Source organism: Anabrus simplex, chromosome 5 (genome assembly GCF_040414725.1).
Source record: "Anabrus simplex isolate iqAnaSimp1 chromosome 5, ASM4041472v1, whole genome shotgun sequence".
Lineage (NCBI taxonomy): Eukaryota > Metazoa > Arthropoda > Insecta > Orthoptera > Tettigoniidae > Anabrus > Anabrus simplex.
Genome location: NC_090269.1, coordinates 436,271,234 through 436,295,315, shown reverse-complemented (window position 1 = coordinate 436,295,315; position 24,082 = coordinate 436,271,234). Strand labels below are relative to the sequence as shown.

Sequence of the window (24,082 nt, the reverse complement as noted above, 5' to 3'; positions counted from 1 at the left end):
AAACATTTTCCCGCTTTAGAATAACGTAACATTTTTACATTCATTAAGAAAATCTTATAATCCATACATAGCGCTGAAACGTCATGGGTGTACTCTAGCGGACTAATATTGAACCTTACGGTTTTATGTTCATAATTATCAGTGATTCAAAGGTACTATACAAAAATAATTGGCCCTCCACTTCTACTTTGGATATCTGCTATGGCGATGAGAGTGTTGGCAACCTTTGTGACTTTTTCCACATGTCAGACAAGAGGAGGTACATTAATGCTTTTAGAAAGTATGTCGAGACCAAGGAAATTCCAGTGGAGCTGATGCTTTTAATCAAGAATGTACAGACTATTCCCATCTTTTCAGCAGAAGCTGAAAGAGTTTTCAGTACCATGAATGAGATCCAGACCGAAAAGAGAAATAGGCTGCTGGCTGCAAGATCAAGCGGACTTATTTTCATAAGCAGCGTTTGACCTCCTGTGCATACAACCATATGTCAAGTCATGGCTACGAAAGGGGAGACGTTCATCTGATGAAACGACTTGTCGGAAACATGAGGCCGCTGATTTTGACACCCAATACGAGTCCATCTGAAAATGGCTGAATTAATAAAGTGAGTTCCTGTAAATATTTTTTTCCAACTAAATCACGGATGATAACTAAAATGGCATCCTTCCTGCTACATGCTACTCTGCTCATTGCAGGGCCGTACAAGCTGCTTCTGCCAGACCCTGTACATGTACTCTAATCTGTTTGTTACCCACCCTGCACTTTACTTCAATATCCGCTAAAACAATTCTGGGTGTCCTTAGCTTCTTACGGTAAATTGCTCTCTTCTCTTCAATTACATTCATTACCTCTTATTCTGTGACCTGGTCAGACATTTAACAAGACTACAAGCAATCAGTACTCTTACCTCAATACAGGCCACACTCCACACTTAATAACACAAGTATTGTCTGTCAAACACCGGATACAAATTTACAGAACGCTGAAATATACCTTGAAGTTTATTTAAATCAACACTCAAAAACAAAACACACTTAGGACCTTTAAAAGAGTCTTACTAATATAGACAACTATGCCTGTGAGTAACTTTACTTAAGATAAAACCTCATTGCTTCGGCTTCCGTAGATTGTTCTATTAAACTTCTGAAGTGCTGAGTCGCAAACAGAGACTACCGTTAGCTACCTCAGTTTTTCATTTGCATGTATAGTTGGGCTCAAGAGAGTTGGTTTTTATATTTCAGCGGCGAAAGCAGTAACTACGAGGTACGCTGCGTGGTCATAGTTACTTCCATCTGCGGCACGTCACCCTCTCCTACCGGCTGAGTGTTTAATAAAACATGTAGCCCTAATGCAATGGAATAAACTCTGACCCGTTCCAAACCACGTGCTAATAATTCCATCATTTAAGACAGGACACGTCATTGTCGATAAATATGAGATTTCATAATCACCAAAATCTTCACTTTCTGACAATAACTTCAAAATGCTCGTGTTAAATACAGAAACCAACCCACGTGGCAATAGCTTCCTTAAATGTGGCAACTCTGTTATTGTTGCCATAGCAACGGACCATTATCGAGCACCGTTCCTCAACTTTTTCTCGCCGGTGGCGCTAAACGTCAGGCTCCGAATCTCGAGGGCCTTAGTGTAAAAAGGTTCAGAAACTGAAATGTTTAACTCAGCAGGAATTGACTGGCTTAAAAAGACACAAAAATGGTGTCTCAATAATTTAAAGGCAAATGCAAACAAGGCGCTGTTTTGTGTGCTCGCAAGTTGCACATGTGTTGCTAGTTAGCCTTGTTGTCCAAGAAGCGTTTGATGCGGCTTTGTGGCTGGATATTCTAAAAGCTTTAAGAGACTTCAAATCTCCAAGGAATTTATACAATATGACAAGGAGTTACTTCGACAAAATGACAGCTTTCACGACCATAAATGACGAAGTTCCCAAGACAATGGGCTGGCCATTACGTTTGGGCTGTGGACATGGATTTTGAATATACAACTCTTAGCTTAACTTTGAATTTACAAAACATGCAATAGCAGTAGCATCTGCAGATGATTTAATGTTAGGCATCAAAGGGGAAACCGTTAAAGAAACTGAATGCTACACGAACTTGGAAACGAACAATTTAGCAACCTGGACTAAAAATAATTCATTTCAATGAACAGAAATCAAAGACTGTCCATAACGAGGAAAAAGGACGATAAGAAAAGTGATAATAATTTACCTCGGTAATAATACCTCGGAGCAAGTCGGCAGGATCTGGGGATAATACATTAGACCACAACTTTAACTTTAAGCATCATAAATACCATGCAGCCGAGAAGTGTGCGAAATTAATTCACTCATTGTCAAAATCAGCGAAAATATTTTGGGGCTTAAACAACACCTGTATGATAGGAGCTATGGAAATGGAATGCGCCAGGAAAATTTACGTAAGTGTGCAACGGCTTACCAACGGCTTCGCAACAGCTTTCCGGACTATATCTAAAAAAGCACTATGTGTCACTACAGAACTTACACTTTTTTGTTATTAAAGAAGAAGAGTATGCAAAATTATACAAAGATTTCAAAGACATGACACATAATAACTGAATAGACCTTGCAGTGGGAAGTGAACACAGATTACATCAAGCAGAGAACATCGCAGTTAGAGAGTTCAAGAGACAAGCAAGAGTGACATCGGAGTTGGTTCAGGAGTATATATATTTTCGGAAAATAAACGTACACAACATTTAACATTTAAATAGGATAAAAGTTGCTCAATAATCAAGCAGAAAGGTTGGCAATTCTGAAAGCACTTGAATGAATTGAAATATCGATATAAAAGGAAAACATCTCGCAGCAAGCTACGATGTTCAATCACAGTAAAATATCAATAGACTAGAACTAACTTATTCCTCAAATCAAGATTAAAGTGAAGATTCCTGTGCAAAATCGAGTTAACCTGGATTATGGTCCACATTACGAGCTCGCGGATCATCAGACCAAGGACAGTGAAATTAGTAAGTGTTCCAGGTTATGATTAAGGAATTGGGAGACGAGAGCTTGATTAAAATGCAGAATGAATGGGATCAAACGATGAAAGGTTAAGAAAGAAAATAATTTTTCCCAATGTAATACACCGACATGCCCAACATATTTATATAATGCCAAATTTCACCGCAATGGAAATGGCTCATCGAAAATTAAGACCTTATTTTCATCGGTATAGATAGTCCAAGCAATGCCAGTGATCAAACTGGTGACCATTTTGAATTACTAGAGAGAGAGAGAGAAAGGTGTTTCATTAAAGATATTTTAGGTACAGAGTCATGGCCAGTGAGCAAGAACAGGTTAGTCAAAAATTATTTCAAACAATTCTGACGTATCACGAACTCAATTGTACTTGAGCTACGGTGAAAAAACGATATAGTTTTGTTTACATTAATTAATAATGTAACAGCCATTGTATGAATATATGTCACATGTAATTAGAAAATTAAGTTATAAATTTGTAACACAAATACTTACAGCATATAGTATTACTATCAAGTAACGTGGCATGGTGAATGTAAACAATTAAAAATACATTCATGCATCTAACTTCACTACTGTATATACCGTTATGCATTTCAGCCATCAGTCTGCACTCCCCTGTGTATTTACTAAATGCATCCACATCCCCTATTTATGACCAGCTCTGAGCACCATTTAGTTCCATACCTCTTATCCTCAAATCAATAAAAACCGAGTCTAACCATCGCAGCCTTTATCTCCCTCTACTTCTCTTACACTCCATGACCAAGTCCAATAGTCTTCAAGGAAGTCTATCCTCCTCCATTCGCATAAAAATGATTCCACCACCACAGCCGAGTTATGCGCACTGCTTCATCCATCTTGAGAATTGTCGGCTAGTGAATAACCCCATGTGCCACTGAGGGCCACAATGAAACACAATACACTACCCGCGAATTACATCCGAGAATATTATTATTATTATTATTATTATTATTATTATTATTATTATTATTATTATCATTAAGAGAATTGTTATATCTCAGTAGAAAGCGCGCATGTCGACCACAGCATTTATAAAGTATAGTGAGTGTTTTACTCTTAGTCTTTTCCATCTGCTGTGGTTGATTATTCAGATGTATCATGAGGCAAATTCCAATACAATTATTTTTGTAAGCAATGTATTCATGCTTAATCATACATGTAATTTATGTATGGTCATAACAATTGGCGACGAGGAAATCTTTCAATCTTCAGAGGGAAATGATAATATTGTGTGTGAATAAAACATGTTGTGCGATTAGACCTGAACGAAAATACGACTGTTGTGTTACCTGTATAACCTCGACTACGTAAATATCATATTCCTACAATTCAAGTAATTTTGTATCAGACATAACTCAAAACATTCCTACATGGATGCAGACAAGTTTAGGGATTTTTTGGCGGCAATGAATGCCAATCAACAGGCACTCTTAGATCAACTGCGAAGTCGAGCACCATTTCAACCTACTCAACCTATTATTAATTCGAATACATTTCTAATTCCCCCCTTCCGATGTTTCAACCCGCAAGCAGAGAAGTTACGAAAAGTACCCGCAACATTTAGAAAACTATCTACAGTTGAAAAATCTGTCCACCAACAAGAAATATGCCGCTCAGATGCTACTTAATTCGATTGGATCTACGTGTTATAACACATTATCTGTACTCGTGGCACCAAAAACACCTAATGATTTCGATTATGACAATTTAATTGTAACCCTAGAAAACACCTCTGTCCTAAGAAGAATGTTCTTGCAGCTCAGCATAGAATTTTATCCACTTACCAGCTTGAAAAGCAACCTATTGCTATGTGGCTACATTAAGACGTGCTACAATGGACTGCGACTTCAAATCTGCATGTCAATGTAAGCTAAGCATTGCTGATATATTTCTAAAAGCACTATTCATCAGGGGAATTTATGACAGTTGAATTCGTGAGCAATTACTCCAGGGAAATGTTCAAGAATTTAACGAAATTAAAAATCTGTCGCTCTTGAGGCACGTAAGTTAGTCAGCAAGGAAATATCACCATCAGCTACATACAGGGGTACATATAATGATTTTGTTCAAAAAATCAATCTAAAATCAAGGCCCAAGCAACACCAGCAAACAAGACCAGATCAAAAACTGACTTCAAGGAATTGGGAATTCAAAATATGTGTTTACTTTGTGGTAGAGAAAATCATCTAGCAAAGGACTGTAGGACTGATTTTAACAATCTGAAATGCAGTTCGTGTGGAGAACTCAGCCGTATTAAGAAAGTGTGCATACGAACTTTGTTAGCAACGAGAAGGAATTCCAAAAGCTACTCTCATTTTCTTCAGGAAGAAGATATTACTCAAACATTTGGCGTTAGCCATATAATAAACATTTTTCAATATCACGACTATCCACATGCGAAGAAATTTTACGGTACAGATCTGAGAGAAGGAATACCCCAGAGATTTGAAGTAGATTCTGTGGCGGATTTTACCTTGCTATCACGTTCTACTTTCAAAGCTCTTGACTTACGCGTACAACTCCTGAAATAAGAGGTTGCATTTCGTTCTTATAATAAGAATGTGTTTTTACCTGATGGCAAGTTTAAAGTTACAGTCACAAATAAGAACAGAACTTCGTCTGAAGAATTATTTGTAGTACCAGACGACTTCGAGCCACTTCTGGGCGTGTATCTATCCGTCACCTTGATATCAATTTTCCAGGAATTGACCGTGAAGCGGAATCAACATCCAGTCAGTCAGTAGTATTACTGAGATAATCACGAGATTTCCAGAAATTTTCGAAGAAAAGATAGGCTGCGTGCCAAATTTTAAAGTGCCTCTTCAGCTCCGTAAGGATGCCAAGCCTGTATTCCATAAAGAACGCAACATTCCATATGCCTTCCGGGAGAATGCAGAAAATGAATTAGACAATTTAGAAGCAGGTGGGATAATCTCAGAAATCAAATACAGTGATTGGGGTTCGCTACTAGTCGTGATTCCAAAGTCCGATGGCGGAGTTTGACTTTGCGTTGATTACAAGATAGGAGTTAATAACAAATTAGTAGCAGCAAAGTACCCAATTCGTAAACTGGATGGCATCCTAAATAGCTTGAGAAAATCGAGGTACTTTTGCCGTCTGGACATATATAATAGAAATCTTCATTTCCAAGTTGATGGAGAGAGGTACATATCGCATGCATCATCTTTCCTTTGGGATAAAAACAGCTCAGTCCAAATTTAATATAATCATAGATAAAGTTTTATCTCGACTAACAAGAAGTCATTCATATTTTGATCCATGGCTCTAAAAAAACAGAATGTCAACATGACCTATTTGCCTGCCTTCAAAGGCTCACAGAGTTCGACTTACATCTAAATCAAAGGAAGTGTGCTTTCTTTGAAACCAGCAACGAATATCTGGGCCATGTTATTGAATATAACAAAATCATGAAGTCACCAGCAAAAGTTAAAGCAATACTTAAAATGCCTCGTCCGGTCATTACAGACGATGTTGGAAGATTCCTTGATTGATAACATATTATTCAAGATTCATTACAAATTTGTATTTCACCTATGACCTACCATTCGAGGCAGCTTCTTCGCAAGAATAGGAAGTTTCATTGGATTAGTTCATGTGAATCAGCATTCGCCAGATTAAAGGAGGAGATTGCAAGTGATCGAGTGGTGACACCTTAGAATGCAGTTCTACCACTGATTCTACGATTTCACTAGATTTGCATAGTTATTTCCGAATGAGCTGGCTACCGCTCAGTCTACCATTTCCTGTCTTAAAACTACCTTTGCTTCTTTCGTTCCCCCTCAATATACAGTTTCTGATAGTGCAAAGACTTTCACAGCTAACTAATTTCGAAAATTATGCTTTGATTTGTCAATATCCCACGTAACTACTTCCCCTTATTACCCTGAACCGTCCCTGGCTGAGCGGGTCAATCGTAATCTTCAATCTGCTTTGATAGCTTTTCATCATGAAGATCATTCCAGATGGGATACTTCTCTGCATTGGTTATACTTTGCTCTAAATTCGACCGTTCATGAGTCCCACAAGTTCACTCCTGCCTCTCTCATGTTCAAGTTTGTTTCTAACAAGCCGTTTTCTAACTTTTGGTCCCTCAATGCGATATTGCCAGAGACAATACACCCCCGTAACATTAGGGACCTGTGCAGGAAGGCTAAAAGTAACCTTAAGGCTTCTCATGAGAAGGTTAGGGAGAAATAGGATCGTGGAAGGAGGCCCTTCAATTTAAAGGTCGGAGATCAGGTCGTGGTTAAGAATTTCGTCCCTGCAGGCAAGATTGCGCCGAGATTTCACGCACCGTGTATAATTTTAGATTTCTTAACACCGGTCACATTTTTGGTGAGCAACCCCGCCACCGAGAGGATATTTAGGGTTCATATCTCCCACATAAATCCTGTATACATTTGTTGATTTTGCAATACAAGCCACTGAGGTATGGCAGCAAGAAATCAGCTGTATTTCCTTCCTCAGCAGCTCAAAAACTTAAAATTCATTAGATATATGGGGAGACATTCTGCCCCACCCATACGTATCGAGGGTATAATCTTGTTGATGTATATAATCCTGTACAAACTATAGAGAAACCGAAGTAATAGGTGGCATTAGTAATCACGAAACTGTTTCTGTCTCAGTTAAAAATAAATGTGGAAGAAAGGAAGGTAAGGCTGTGCCATTTAGCTAATAAAACAGGCATGAGGTAGATTTTAAAAAGTAACTATGATCGGTGGAAAAATGTAATGTAAACAGACTGTGGGATGGGTTTAAAGCAATTGTTGAGAAATGTGAAAATAGGTGGTAAGGAATGGTAAAGATCCACTATAATATAACAGAGAAGTAGACTGAGAAGGAGGTGTACGTTGGAAAGAAATTAGAGCTAGAAATTGCTGTGGAAGTAAGGAGAAATTGAAGGAACTTAATACGAAATTGAATCTAGCAAAGAAGTCAGCTAAGGATAACACGATGTCAAGCACAATGGGCGATCATAAAAATTTTAGTGAAAATAGAATAATATGTATATGTACATTGAAGGAGAAAGATGTTCTAAGAAGGACAATCCAGGAATCATTAATGAACAAGGGGAGTGTGTATACGAGGATCTTCAAAAGGCAGAAGCATTCAGTGAGCAGTATGTACAGATTGTAGGTTACAGGGACAATGTCCACTTAGAGGAGGCCACTAATACTAAAGAAGTATTAAAATTTACCAATGATAACTGTTCTGGCGTTATCTGTGGAAGGCAGAGGTAAAACAAGGTGCTGGGTGCTATGGGTCTATCTACGATATCATAAATTAAATTAAAACTTTAACATAGGTTATATTTCTCTTTAAATCGCAAACTCTCTTTAAATCACCAACTTAACAAGCTTTTCACTAGGTAAAATAATAAAATGACAGGTACAAATAGCAATCTTGAAACAAGAATTGGAAAACACAAGATTAGAGAATTTGGCAAGTTTGGGATTCAAGCCCCTAATTTCCACTTTACAATATTGCCAATTAGTGTTTACATAGACAAGGAGAAATCTCCCTAAAACAAGAGCACTTTGCTTCAACAAATTTACAGCCTTCCAGAGGCACTCCTCAATATTACATTTGAATTTAGAAATCAGCAAAAAGTGCTTACACGCTCTCCCACTTTAACCGATATCTTACAGCCTATTCAAGGCAACATTACATCAAAAATCTTATAAATTTCTGACCTCTCTAGGCTTAACGTATACTTTACAATTTCGTACACAGGCGTAACTAGTACCCAAACTACTGGGCCTTCGTGGGAAAGAAAAAGAGGTTAAATTACCTGGCCTGAACACAAAATGAATGGAGGCGTACACTTGCACTCCTAGAAAGTTAAAAATCCAAATTGGGCTCTCAGCCCGATGACGCTGAGGCTAATCCCAAACTACTGAGTTGACTAGAATGGAGATTAATGCAACTTTTTACAGAAGAGAGAAAAGGTTACAAAATATTAGTCATCTCAAATTAAATTGAAGGGGAACTTAAGAGGGTAACGCACTCTCTATCCCCGATTTACAGTTTTAAGAATTTATGGACGTTTACATTAGCCGAAACAAGGTTTACATTTTAGAAAACAGAAGGTCGCATAATTAGAAATTTGAATCTTCCCCTCGTATAAGTCTGCGGAGGTAGCTACAAGAAATTAGATTGGTGGTCATTACATTGGCTGGTGGTCTGCCTGGCGAATGATAAGGCGCCCCGCGTCCTGTCTTAACGCAAACACACTCACAGAAGTACGGCGATCAAGAGACAAGGTAGCCGGAAAGACCGCAGTTTATATACGCAAGGGGACGGTTCTAGAGGGTTCTGGACTAATCCGGACAAACCCTCAATTTTATTGGCCGAATCAAAAGTTACACCCAAAAACCAACATGAAGCCAGTGATAGGCTGAAAAATAATTGCAGAATATTCCTTATTGGCCAGATTCAAAACTTGCGGAATGAGAAAGAAGAGTTCCAGACCTTGAAATATATATTTAAAAATTGAAAGTTAATTTACTTGAGAAAACCCCTAAACATAAAATTTCTTTCAACAACAAATTATTCCACCTTGCACCAGAATGCGTGACCTCAGTTTTTGTGCAATGACATCTATGGAGAAAGGTATACACTTCTTGAAGTAAACAAACACAAAGCAAATAAATCCAGACACTTTAGGCAACTTTACAATAACACAATTACTCAATACTTCAATGGTGACATCTTCAGGTCAACGTCCCAATTTCATGCCGTAGATGTTTCACGTTTTGTTTGCTAGATAGAGTTCTTTAAGGCGCTTCTTTTGAACGAGCGAATTTGAGGTGTACCTCCCGGTACAATAACAATGACACAGTAAGATACAAATTGGAAACTAGAAAAGCAGCTGGAATTGATAAGATTTCTGGGGATATACTACAGACAATGGGTTGGCATACAGTACCATATCTGAAATACTTATTTGATTATTGTTTGTATGAAGGAGCTATACCAAATGAAAGGAGAGATTTTATAGTAGCCCCTGTGTATAACGGAAAGGGTGGCAGACATAAAGCTGAAAATTGCCGGCCAGTCAGTTTGCTATGCATTGCATATAAGCTTGGTAAAGTATTCTTTCTGATTATATAAGTTATGTTTGCAAAATTAATAACTGGTTTGATAGAAGGCAGCTCGTGTTTAGGAAAGATCATTCCACTGATGCTCAACTTGTAGGATTCCAGCAAGATATAGCAGATATCCTGGATTCAGGAGGTCAAATGGACTGTATTCCAATTGACCTATCTAAAACATTTGATAGGGTAGATCATGGAAGAAACGAAAACGAAAACCTACAACCAGTTTTCCAGTCATTGACTGGGCCAGGGATGGAATTAATGAAGCCCCCACCTTGCGGCGAGGATAGCAAATGTACCGGCTGCCGAGACCTGTCAAACTCCTTTCGGCAACGATTAATGATTGACATGTGAAATGAAATGATAATGGAGAGTGTTGCTGGAATGAAAGATGACCGGGAAAACCGGAGTACGCAGAGAAAAACATGTCCCCCTCTGCTTCGTCCAGCACAAATCTCACATGGAGTGACTGGGATTTGATTCACGGAACCCAGCGGTGAGAGGCCAACGCGCTGCCGCCTGAGCCACGGAGGCAGTTCATGTGAGACTACTGGCAAAAATGGGTGCAACTGTACTAGAAAAGAGAGTGACTGAATGGGTGACTATATTTCTAGAAAATAGAACTCCAAGAATTATATTAGGTGAAGCTTTATCTGTCCTTCTAATAATTAAGAGGGGAATTCCTCGAGGCAGTATTTTTGGACCTTTATGTTTTCTTATATATGTCGATATATATCAATGATATGTGTATAGACGTGGAATCAGATATAAGGCTTTCTGCAGATGATGTTATTCCGTACAGAGTAATAAATAACTTACAAGTTTGTAAAAAACTACAAAATGACCTCGATAATGTTGTGAGATGGACAGTAGGCAGTATGATGATAAACAGCGTCATATGTCAGGTTGTGAGTTTCACAAATAGGAAAAGTCCTCTCAGTTTTAATTACTGCGTTGATGGGTTGAAAGTTCCTTTTGGAGATCATTGTAAGTAGGTACCTAGGTGTTAATATAAGTAAGGATCATTACTGGAGTAAATACGTAAATATGATTGTAAATATATACATATCTCTGCACATGATTATGAGAGTATTTACGGGTTGTAGTACGGATGTAAACGAGAGGGCATATAAGTCTCTCGTAAGACCCGAAGTGGAGTATGGTTCCAGCATATGGGACCCTCACCAAGATTACTTGACTCAATAACTGAAAAAAATCCAATGAAAAGCAGCTCGATTTGTTTTGGGTGATATCCGACAAAAGAGTAGGTAGTATTACAAAAATGTTGCAAACTTTGGGGGTGGGAAGACTTGGAAGAAAGGAGACGAGCTGCTCCAGTAAGTGGTATGTTCCGAGATGTCAGCGGAGATGGCGTGGAATGACATGAGTAGATGAATAAGTTTGAGTGGTGCCTTTAAAAGCAGGAAAATTCACAATATGAAGATAAGGTTGGAATTAAAGGGGATAAACTAGGGCAAATATCCGTTTATAGCTCGGAAAGTTAGGGATTGGATTCATTTACCAAGAGTGAAGTTCAATAGGAAAAGGCTAGGAAAACAATAGATGGGGAATCTGCCACCTGGGCGACTGTCCTAAATGCAGATCAAGATTGATTGATTGATTGACTGACTGATTGATTGAGACTGCCCAATTTGATAATATGAAAAAATATATATGTATTACACTTAGGAATGGTCTCTGGATAATATTTAATTTAGAAAGCCAACAGTAGCCCCAAAGGTAGAGGTAGAGATATTTACCGTTGCTCTTTTGCATGAAAATATGTACTGAACAATGAAGCTTACCTGATTCCTTATGAGGTCGCGTAAGGTATGAAGTACTTCGTTGAGACCTGGAAGCCTAAAACAGTAAATAATTGAGACTCGAACTTTATCAGCAGTGTGTCAATAGGCTGTGGTAACAATAGGAAATGAAAGGAATCACATTCGCTTGATAAAATCTGAGAGAAATAGCAAAACCCTCAAAACCCTCTGAATAAAAATACGCAAGTTCTCGCGCCATGCAATGCCACCCTGTTCAAAAGCAAACCTCAAAGTGTTGTGGTGGCTCCATCTACATCAAAACGAATCCAAAGACTTAGTGATCAGTCTTTACATTCTCTCTTTGCTCCTTTTAAGTTTGTATAACCTACTTGTGAAATGTATGTTTATGTGGGTTTGTTTATATCTGGTTGTTAATTGTGTGTGGTGCTGTTTTAATAATAAATCACCGGGCGAGTTGGCCGTGCGCGTAGAGGCGCTCGGCTGTGAGCTTGCATCCGGGAGATAGTAGGTTCGAATCCCACTATCGGCAGCCCTGAAAATGGTTTTCCGTGGTTTCCCATTTTCACACCAGGCAAATGCTGGGGCTGTACCTTAATTAAGGCCACGGCCGCTTCCTTCCAACTCCTAGGCCTTTCCTATCCCATCGTCACCATAAGATCTATCTGTGTCGGTGCGACGTAAAGCCCCTAGCAAAAAAAAAAAAAGGTAAAACTTCCGCAAGCGGGCCGGGCATGGCGCGCCTCACACTCCGCTCGCTGTACACACGGAGGCTTGGCGGCGGGTATTGCTGCCACCAACTGTTGAGAAAATGTGACGATATGTTACAACCACTAAATGAACTTTTTTTCTTGCCGTGCGGGCAGTATGCGCCGCGGCGAGAGTTAAGAGCCTCTCGAATGGAGCGAGGCCCCGAAGGGGGCCACTGTTCTCATGACAAAGCTTGGCCTGGATTTACGAAGATAGGTTACAGCTACTGAATTACATTTTTGTTTTTGACGAGCGAGGGTGTTTCTTTTGCGCGGGTTGGTGTGGCGCACATGCGAACTCTAGCGGGAAAAAGTTACATAGACTTCTTCACAGCTGATCGGAGACATTGAACTATAGGTAATACTGGAATGCTGACTGTAGTGGTAGCTCTCGCAGAAAACTGCTTCCTGTTCCTTGGCTAGTCACGCTCCCTCGTGTACGGCAAAGTTGACTAGATACAGAGCATGGAAGATAGTTGATGTGCTGTGTTTAATGGACTCTTTTGGTAATATCTGAACATACGTCAAATTTGTGATAAAACCAAGATGCCTATCTCTTGTGTAGCATACGGTTGCGCTAACAGGCAGCAGAAGAAACCATTTGTGAACTCACAAAAGCTTCATTTCCACAGGTAAGCAGTTTAAACACTATCTCACTGCAAAGCTATAAGTATGGTATTTTAAAACGATAATTACTTCTTTCTTCCAGTTTGGCTCTTGTCATTAAGTATTCTACACTTATGGAGCTATCTTACAATATATTTTGGCATATTAAATGTCGTACTGTGACCGTTCATGACCTCGTCATATGTATATAGAGACATCCTGTATAGAGAATGTGCCGTTTTCCGCGCAGTTCTACGTTAAATAGCCGCCAAACGAGGATATTCTTGACGGTTCCGGGACTCGAGCCGCCCGCCCGTAGAGTCACGCGCCCCTCCTCTCGTTGTGCGCAATTGGGAAAACAGGGAGTACAAGCGCCGGTAAGTGGAGTTCGGTCTCTCTCTGGGCGAGAGAGCTGGAGCAAGCAAGATGTCACATGACTGAGAAGTGAGGTCACGAAACAGCCTCAAAGAAGTCGTCTCAACATACGAGACGATATCACCCCATGTATTCCCCTAAATACCTAGTGGCACCAATGTGTAGCTGACAACTGTTTCGAGGGTATTAACATTAATAACTCGGAAATACTTGATAGATCATTTCGAGTTATAGCTTCGATGAATGAGGAGATTTTATGCGGATTTATCATGCAGAAAACCATTCTACATAATAAGAATAATGGGAAGTGCGCAGGTAGTTGATGTCTTGAAGTGATTAAAACCAGATGCCCAACTCTGACAGGACCAGGAAAACTAAAAATATCCCCGGAGACAGGCTCCACCTACTGGGAATTGATACTGACGCTTTGATGATTACAGTCAAACCCGTCAAGGATTCGGAACGAAAATTGATCAGTGAAAAGTGGGATGTACAGGCTTTAATTTGATATTAAATTCAGAGTGTAAATATACCTGCCAGCGGAGCGATGTTTGACAAGGGGGCGTGGACTGGCTCCCCCTCCAGAAATAAGTCTTTCCACTATATCGGCGAGAGGCAAGAAGCCAGTGTATTCTAGTATATGCAGTGCATTCGGTCTAATCAGCAGACCTATTCGTGAGTGAACAGTCAGTTTAATATTCAGTGTTTTGCAGTGCGAAGATTCCTTATAGAACAGTGTTATGTATTGGTAAATGACAATACTCAGTGAGTGATGGTGAGCTGCGTGCCAAATATTTATCAATTCCTTAATGCAGTTTGTTACGATCTGGACGTGAAAGGAATTTTACTGTAATTATGTGTCAGAGAGGCGAGAGAAGTGATCGGTTAATGTAAATTATTACGTGCACAGTTATGAAACTGATCTAAATGAATATAGTGGACTGTGTCGCATTATACGAGATATTGATAAACGGGGTTAAATGAAGTAAGTAGTCCAATAAAGAGATAGTTCGATCACAGTGTTCCAGTAAGGCCTGAACCACGCTAGCAGTGAGCGGCTATCAGATATAATTATGTAGGCCGGGCAGCGTCCTCCGTATTCTCTCTCACGCAGTGAGTTGTACTTTGTATCAATGATTAGCGAAGTGGAGTGGGTCAGTTGATGACCGATAAAAAATCTACACTGACTGACAGAGCAAATGCAACACCAAGAAGGAGTGGTCAGAACTTTATGCCAATTGCAGGGTAGACTGACGTCACTGAGGTATGCTCATGATGTGAAATGCGCCGCTGTGCTGTGCACGTAGCGAACGATAAATGGGACACGGCGTTGGCGAATGGCCCACTTCGTACCGTGATTTTTCAGCCGACAGTCATTGTAGAACGTGTTGTCGTGTGCCACAGGACACGTGTATAGCTAAGAATGCCAGGCCGCCATCAACGGAGGCATTTCCAGCTGACAGACGACTTTACGAGGGGTATGGTGTTCGGGCTGAGAAGGGCAGGTTGGTCGCTTGGTCAAATCGCAGCCGATACCCATAGGGATGTGTCCACGGTGCAGCGCCTGTGGCGAAGATGGTTGGCGCAGGGACATGTGGCACGTGCGAGGGGTCCAGGCGCAGCCCGAGTGACGTCAGCACGCGAGGATCGGCACATCCGCCGCCAAGCGGTGGCAGCCCCCCACGCCACGTCAACCGCCATTCTTCAGCATGTGCAAGACACCCTGGCCGTTCCAGTATCGACCAGAACAATTTCCCGTCGATTGGTTGAAGGAGGCCTGCACTCCCGGCGTCCGCTCAGAAGACTACCATTGACTCCACAGCATAGACGTGCACGCCTGGCATGGTGCCGGGCTAGAGCGACTTGGATGGGGGAATGGCGGAACGTCGTGTTCTGCGATGAGTCACGCTTCTGTTCTGTCAGTGATAGTCACCGCAGACGAGTGTGGCGTCGGCGTGGAGAAAGGTCAAATCCGGCAGTAACTGTGGAGTGCCCTACCGCTAGACAACGCGGCATCATGGTTTGGGGCGCTTTTGCGTATGATTCCACGTCACCTCTAGTGCGTATTCAAGGCACGTTAAATGCCCACCGCTACGTGCAGCATGTGCTGCGGCCGGTGGCACTCCCGTACCTTCAGGGGCTGCCCAATGCTCTGTTTCAGCAGGATAATGCCCGCCCACACACTGCTCGCATCTCCCAACAGGCTCTACGAGGTGTACAGATGCTTCCGTGGCCAGCGTACTCTCCAGATCTCTCACCAATCGAACACGTGTGGGATCTCATTGGACGCCGGTTGCAAACTCTGCCCCAGCCTCGTACGGACGACCAACTGTGGCAAATGGTTGACAGAGAATGGAGAACCATCCCTCAGGACACCATCCGCACTCTTATTGACTCTGTACCTCGACGTGTTTCTGCGTGCATCGCCGCTCGCGGTGGTCCTACATCCTACTGAGTCGATGCCGTGCGCATTGTGTAACCTGCATATCGGTTTGAAATAAACATCAATTATTCGTCCGTGCCGTCTCTGTTTTTTTCCCAACTTTCATCCCTTTCGAACCACTCCTCCTTGGTGTTGCATTGTCACTGTCAGTCAGTGTATAAAGACCTAATATTCATATCCTGTCGACCGGTCTGTGTGTGGTACTCCGAGAACAATTGAACTAGTGTATGAAAATGAAGGTATCGATATTGGCTGCAGGACAAACACCAATATGGGGCTAAGGTGCTTAAATTTATGAGTACTCATAGTCATATCAAAGTTATAATGCATGACACAATTAGTGCATTTATAACAAATTAGTTCTTCCTCATTTGCATATTTGACCTCCGAGAACTTCAGGTTGGAAGGGAGCTGGTTAGCGGTCCGCTGTACAGTCACGCCAACGCATCAGGGATACTCTGTACCTTCTGACGCCAGCCGAGGATTCAACCAGCATGCAGGCGAGCCGTCATAGGACGACTCTGGAACCTTCGCAAATGATAACGCCCTAATGATGGCCTAAGCTGATGGCAGATACCTGAGTGTTGAGTACATATGAATTTCTTTGGCATGACAGTTAGTCACATTCATATAGATAAATCATTTGCATGTAAATACTTTGAATATTATTTGTGTATAACACAAGTTTCAGGGAATTATAGTTTGTAAGACTTTCCTGTGGGATTTTCTTCGTGGTCTGAACCACTCACTTCATTAATTAGGGGATATAGTGCATGGTAGTTAATAAGGCCCAGTATAACTTACAGGTGACGTGACGTCAATGGAAGGGAATAAAGTTTCGTAATATGATCTGATTGTCCAAGGCTAGTTTAAATGCTATGATTCATCACAAGAATTCCCGATTAGTTATTCTGGATGACACGTCACAAATAAATGGTAGAAATTCCTCCTGTATAGATTTAAGACTGTGTACTCCAAAACGACAAAGAACCAAGTGTGGGGTGTAACTCATTGACATAGATCGCGATTAACTGTGATTTCTTTTTTATCCTGAAGGTTAGAGTACTCTCTTTAAATATGCATGTCTTTGGCATGTGAGGGTTGAGAAGACAATATTTGATTGGTAGGCCGGTAAATTGGAATATCCAGTGGTGATTTAATATGTAAATTCCCCCGTTGAATGTATATTTCGGACGATGGATAATGCCGTCTCGTGAATAAAATGATTGAGGCCATGTGTGTGATGTTACGCTGATAGCGTTAATTTAAAAGTAGCAAGTGAAGTGAAGGTCTGCTCTGCGGGGAAGGAAAAGAAAAATAAGATCGGGCGAGCCGACCCGTCTGACAGTTTTATGGCCTAGGGGGCGAACGAAGTGGGTTGACCATGCATAAATCAAGAAATTGACAACGTTGTACATATCTCAGATTTGACAAATGAATGAAATCCTCCAGTCTTTGTTATTTTATTTAATTAAAAGTAAAAACCGTTGTAGGGTTTTTCAGGTATTACACCCTACATGTGTAAGTCCTGGGTTCCACATCCAGGGTCCGACGGAGACTGTTGCTCATCTATGGCCACTGAGATGGGCCGTGCAAGATCTTTTTTTTTTGTTGTTTTGTTGGCATGGAGAAGCAAGGCAAGATGTTGTGTTATTTCTTCCAGTGAGTGTATTGTATGTTTATGATGTAATCTATTGGTTGTCGATTGGTATGCCTGTTATTTTAAGGACACCGTTGAACTCGAAAGGTCGTGTGATATATTAATGTATTGGTAATCCCTATGAAGCAAGTGTTATGAGGAGTTAATACTCTGTATGATAAATTAGAGGAAGTTATTAATATAGAGAATGTGACATACCTGTCATGTGGTTTAAATGCGCTCAAAAAATTTCGTAGTGAACCTCAGCTAACATGATATATAAATTGAAGGATAAAACTGAATGAAATGACTCAAGTCATAAGGGAGATATGTCTTGGTGAAATAGGTATAAAATGTTTTAATGTGTTAGCTGATAAGGTCTTCGTGTGTTAAATTGTTCTGGGAGGGGACGCCCTTTCGATGTATTTTCAATAATTTTTTAAGGTTATGAGATGATAAATGCTAATCTGAAAGGACAGAAATGGACATTCTAAACTCAAACCTAATTTAGGAATTAATGTTATGGCATATATACATATCCCGGCATATCTGTGTGTAGCGTACTATACAAGTGTTTCCTTAGATAATAAAGAAATGTTTTTGCAAAAATATATATATTATCTCCCCTCTTATTTGATATGTTCGTATTCCTATGATGTCCGAGACTCTTTCCCCTACTTAGAATTAAATAGTTTAAGCCCCTTTCCGGACATACCACGTACCCAAGCTCTTGAGCAAGCCGAGGAAAGACTCAAGTAGGGGTGATGGTCTTCGATTCTAGGGAATGTCCGAGGGTCTCGTCAAATAAATCCTTTCTGCCACTTCATAAGCCAATTAATATAAATTGTCATGCACTGGAACCCTGGACAGGTGCAGTACGTTGCGTTTTATAGGTTATAGTCAGAATGATATTGTTACAGAATTTAAAACTTCAACTGCAGATTCCCGTGGAAACGTTCGGAAATATTAAAAACGTGGGTTATAGCTGTGAGAAGGAAATATTGGACCCCAACAAAATGGGAGATGTTCGATACATTTTCAACTTCTTTGAAATCATTTCAAAAAAGACTAAAGAAACAACTGATAGGAAATCTGATTGAATATTTTGTAACGTATATATATTTTGTTTATTAAGTGCATATTCCAATGTAAAGTTGTGCATTGTGTATCTGTATATACACGCATACGTATGCTGCCTTTGCCCTGATAATAAATATGGTTCAAAATCTGATTGCAATGTATTTTCAATTGACCATCATTCGCAGATATTTCCCGTCTAAACTCACTAAGCTATAATTTTTATGCATATGTTTCGTTTGTATGACCTCTATGTTCTAGTGTAGGTATCGATCTGGAAAGCCAAGAATAACGCCCGAGAGGATTCGTCGTGCTAACCCCACGACACCTCCTAATCTGCAGGCCTTAGGGCTGAGCAGCGGTCTCTTCATAGGCCCTTACCCTTTGAGGCTGTTTTGTCAGGGGTTTGGTACTTTTTTGGTATAGGTATACGCATTTACTGTCTTGTGATCTCTTAAAGGAAAAATTGTTTGAGAATAATCAGGCCTAGAATATATTTTCATTTTCCGCAATATTCCTAGCCATTTTCAGTTTCAAATTGCTATTAATCCGCTGAAATATATATTTCACCGTAAATCAGGTGAAATTTTCAAGAGACATTCCGCCTAAATCTTTAAAATTCGCTTAGATACCTGTCTTGTCGCATGTACGTGTATGTCAGTCATGCCTCCATGCCGCACAGCTAGTCGCACTTCGCTCCCATACAGTATTAAGTTACCTACAGTTCAATGATCGGAGCTGGCCAATGAGAGTAAAGATAATGGTGGCAATTTCTTCTTTCATGCTGTCTTGCTTTCAATTTTCCTATATAAGAAAGAATATCTTTTGGGGCGGGATAGTGGGGTTATAGCAAGCGTAGTTGAAGGATCCCTCCTCTCTGGTACTCTAGGTATCGTATTGCAAAACCAATGCCGGCCCGCTTGCGGAAGCGCCACCCTCGAGTGAAATAGTGCTTGCGTTACTTTCTGTCCGTGTATCGTTGCCTAGTCCCCGATGGTTAACTGGTCGTTATACATTGATTATGCTTTAACACATAATGTACACTTTGCTTTTGATACTGATTATGTACTGTAAACTGTACAGTAAACTGTTTGTTTTCCTTGGCATAATTCAGCTTCATGCAGAGTAGTACTAGTAATAGTATTTTAAGCGACTTATATCGTGGTTGTATTTATATGGGCAAAGAGTACAGTAATATACATACGTTTCCATGAAAGTCAATTACCGATGTACGGTTCGGTTCGGTTTCGAAGGGGTAGGTTTGTTGTTTAAGGTATGATGTGAATTTGGTTTTTGGCACGTACGGCCGGCTTGGAGCCTTTCTCGTGGACAGTCGAGATTTTCTTCTGATGACGCAGAGCAAAGCTCTCTGCGAAAGGTAAAGAATTTCACCTTCAAAAGCCAATATATGTCTAAATGTACATTAATTTTAACACAATTTAGGCCGCTTATATGGCCGTTTATTGTACATCGTTTTATATGAGGTAGTGCGTTACAATCCCCCGAGTGTATAGTTGACTATTTTTGTACTGCAATTTACACCCCAAATATAATCTACACAACATAATAACCGGTAAGTTTATTTCATATATATTACACATTACAGTATTGTGATTAAAGGATTGTTGTTTTGAAAATTGTTGTTTGAAAAAAAAAAATAGAGCACGACTAAGTAGTATTGTAGTGTAGTCGTATATTAATTACCTTATTGTTGTGTAATATCCCAGACAATATATCCCTCCGTTCATTTATTTTTTTGCAAATAAGTTACTTTATTTTTTAATTAAAAATTTTTCCCCCGTAAAGAATGGCTAAGGAGCGCGAGTGTACTTATTGTGGGTGTGGTGAGGCATTGAGGGGTATGAGGGAGGAGTTGGAAAGTTTGAAGGAGACAATTAGGATTCTCACAAAAGACAGGAAGGAAGATAGGACTCCCTCAAACAATGTACAGGTTACAGTAGGTGTACAAGAGGGAGGGGAAGGAAAGGGAGGAGTTGTAGAAGACAGGTGGTCTAATGTTCTAAGGGGAAGGAGATTGCAGGCCAAAGGCTCTATTCAGGATCAGAATTCAGGACAGGTGTCTGTGCGAAATCGGTACGAGTCACTCCAGGTAGAACAACAGAGGGAAGATGGACAGGGAACTGTTGCTGAGATGCATGGAAGTAGGAGGAAGGGAAAAGTTAGGAAAGGGAAATGTAGAGTAGAGGATAGGAAAACACAGGTGGAACAGGGTCATGGGAAGGAGAAAAGGGAGGAGGAAGTAGCTTCTGCAGCTATCAGGAAAGATAGGGCTGACCAGGAGGGGAGGGGATCAAATGAGGTGGGTAGGGTTGAGGCTCTGGTCATGGGGGATTCCATCGTTAGACACGTGGGGAAAGTGTGTGGAGGAAAGGGAACCAGGGTAGAATGTTATCTAGGAATTAGGTTGAGGCAGATGTTGAGGAAAGTACAAGAGAGGGAGGAGGGGAAGGAGAAGGTGGTAGTGTTTCACGTTGGTACCAACAACGTAAGGCAAGCTGATATAAGTACCAACATAGTTGGAGATGTGTGGGATCTGGTAAATGCAGCACGGGTGAAGTTTAAGAAAGCGGAGATTGTTATTAGTGGAATACTGTGTAGGAGGGATACTGACTGGAGGGTGATTGGGGATTTAAATGAGACTATGGAGTGGGTATGTGGGAAACTGGGAGTGAGATTTCTAGATCCTAATGGGTGGGTAGGAGATAGGGATCTGCGCTCGGATGGCCTTCATTTAAACCGCAGTGGTACGTATAAGTTAGGAAATTTGTTTGGAAGGGTAATAGGGAGGTACATTCAGGGAAACGGGATGGCCTAGGGAGCAGTGATAAGGGAACAGGGAACTGGAAATCAAGTAGGGATGACATAAAATTGTTAGTGTTGAACTGTACAAGTATTGTAAAGAAAGGAATAGAATTAAGTAATTTAATACATATATATTTACCAGATATTGTAATAGGAGTTGAATCATGGCTGAGAAATTATATAATGGATGCAGAAATTTTTTCACGGCACTGGAGTGTGTATCGTAGAGATAGGATAGGAAAGGTGGGAGGGGGAGTTTTCATTCTGGTGAAAGAAGAATTTGTAAGCTACGAAAAAGTTAAAGATGAGACACATGAAATTCTAGGTGTAAGGCTCATTTCTAAAGATAATAGGCAACTTGATATATTTGGAGTGTACAGATCGGGAAAGGGTAGCACTGATGCGGATTCGGAATTATTTGATAGGATAGTCAGCTATGTGGGAAACGACATGGAAAGAAATGTGATTGTAGCGGGAGATCTGAATTTGCCAGATGTAAATTGGGAAGGAAGTGCGAACGACAGGAAGCATGACCAACAAATGGCAAATAAGTTAATATGGGAAGGACAGCTGATTCAGAAAGTGACGGAACCAACCAGAGGGAAAAATATCCTGGATGTGGTGCTGATAAAACCAGATGAGCTCTATAGGGAAACTGAAGTAATAGATGGTATTAGTGATCATGAAGCTGTTTTTGTGGTAGTTAAAAATAAATGCGATAGAAAGGAAGGTCTTAAAAGTAGGACTGTTAGGCAGTACCATATGGCTGATAAAGCAGGTATGAGGCAGTTTCTAAAAAGTAACTATGATCGGTGGAAAACGGTAAATAAAAATGTAAACAGACTCTGGGATGGGTTTAAAGAAATTGTTGAGGAATGCGAAAACAGGTTTGTACCTTTAAGGGTGGTAAGGAATGGTAAAGACCCACCTTATTATAATAGAGAAATAAAGAGACTAAGAAGGAGGTGCAGACTGGAAAGAAATAGAGTTAGAAATGGCTGTGGAAGTAAGGAGAAATTGAAGGAACTTACTAGAAAATTGAATCTAGCAAAGAAGGCAGCTAAGGATAACATGATGGCAAGCATAATTGGCAGTCATACAAATTTTAGTGAAAAATGTAAGGGTATGTATAGGTATTTTAAGGCAGAAACAGGTTACAAGAAGGACATTCCAGGAATAATTAATGAACAAGGGGAGTGTGTATGTGAAGATCTTCAAAAGGCGGAAGTATTCAGTCAGCAGTATGTAAAGATTGTTGGTTACAAGGATAATGTCGAGATAGAGGAAGAGACTAAGGCCAAAGAAGTAATAAAATTTTACATATGATAACAATGACATTTACAATAAGATACAAAAGTTGAAAACTAGAAAAGCGGCTGGAATTGATCAGATTTCTGGGGATATACTAAAGACAATGGGTTGGAATATAGTACCATATATGAAGTACTTATTTGATTATTGTTTGGTCGAAGGAGCTATACCAGATGAATGGAGAGTTGCTATAGTAGCCCCTGTGTATAAAGGAAACGGTGATAGACATAAAGCTGAAAATTACAGGCCAGTAAATTTGACATGCATTGTATGTAAGCTTTGGGAAGGCATTCTTTCTGATTATATTAGACATGTTTGTGAAATTAATAACTGGTTCGATAGAAGGCAATTTGGTTTTGGGAAAGGTTATTCCACTGAAGCTCAACTTGTAGGATTCCAGCAAGATATAGCAGATATCTTGGATTCTGGAGGTCAAATGGACTGTATCGCGATTGACATGTCTAAAGCATTTGATAGGGTGGATCATGGGAGACTACTGGCAAAAATGAGTGCAATTGGACTAGACAAAAGAGTGACTGAATGGGTTGCTATATTTCTAGAAAATAGATCTCAGAGAGTTAGAGTAGGTGAAGCTTTGTCTGACCCTGTAATAGTTGAGAGGGGAGTTCCTCAGGGCAGTGTTATCGGACCTTTATGTTTTCTTATACATATAAATGATATGAGTAAATGAGTGGAATCAGAGGTAAGGCTTTTTGCGGATGATGTTATTCTCTATAGAGTGATAAATAAGTTACAAGATTGTGAGCAACTGCAACGTGACCTCGAAAATGTTGTGAGATGGACAGCAGACAATGGTATGTTGATAAACAGGGCTAAAAGTCAGGTTGTGAGTTTCACAAATAGGAAAAGTCCTCTCAGTTTTAATTACTGCATTGATGGGGTGAAAGTTCCTTTTGGGGATCATTGTAAGTATCTAGGTGTTAATATAAGGAAAGATCTTCACTGGGGTAATCACATAAATGGGATTGTAAATAAAGGGAACCGATCTCTGCACATGGTTATGAGGGTGTTCAGGGGTTGTAGTAAGGATGTAAAGGAGAGTGCATATAAGTCTCTGGTAAGACCCCAACTAGAGTATGGTTCCAGTGTATGG

The 24,082-nt window shown here is 40.3% G+C and overlaps 1 protein-coding gene across 2 annotated transcripts in view; it reads right to left on the bottom strand.

Moving 5' to 3' along the window:
• The window catches only part of LOC136874619 (gastrula zinc finger protein XlCGF46.1), an 84,495-nt gene extending 64,992 nt beyond the window's left edge, over positions 1-19,503 (bottom strand). The window contains exons 1-2 of one of the 2 annotated variants that reach the window (XM_068227979.1): positions 12,214-12,585; positions 11,970-12,024 (exon numbers count right to left, since the gene is read on the bottom strand). Coding sequence is in view for 1 of the 2 variants with exons in the window: in XM_068227978.1 (XP_068084079.1) it covers positions 19,467-19,499 (33 nt within the window). In the remaining variant the exon portion in view is untranslated. Of the gene's footprint in view, positions 1-11,969; positions 12,025-12,213; positions 12,586-19,466 lie in introns of those variants that run through there. The other variant, XM_068227978.1, reaches the window with a different exon arrangement.
• Between the last annotated feature and the right edge of the window lie 4,579 nt (positions 19,504-24,082).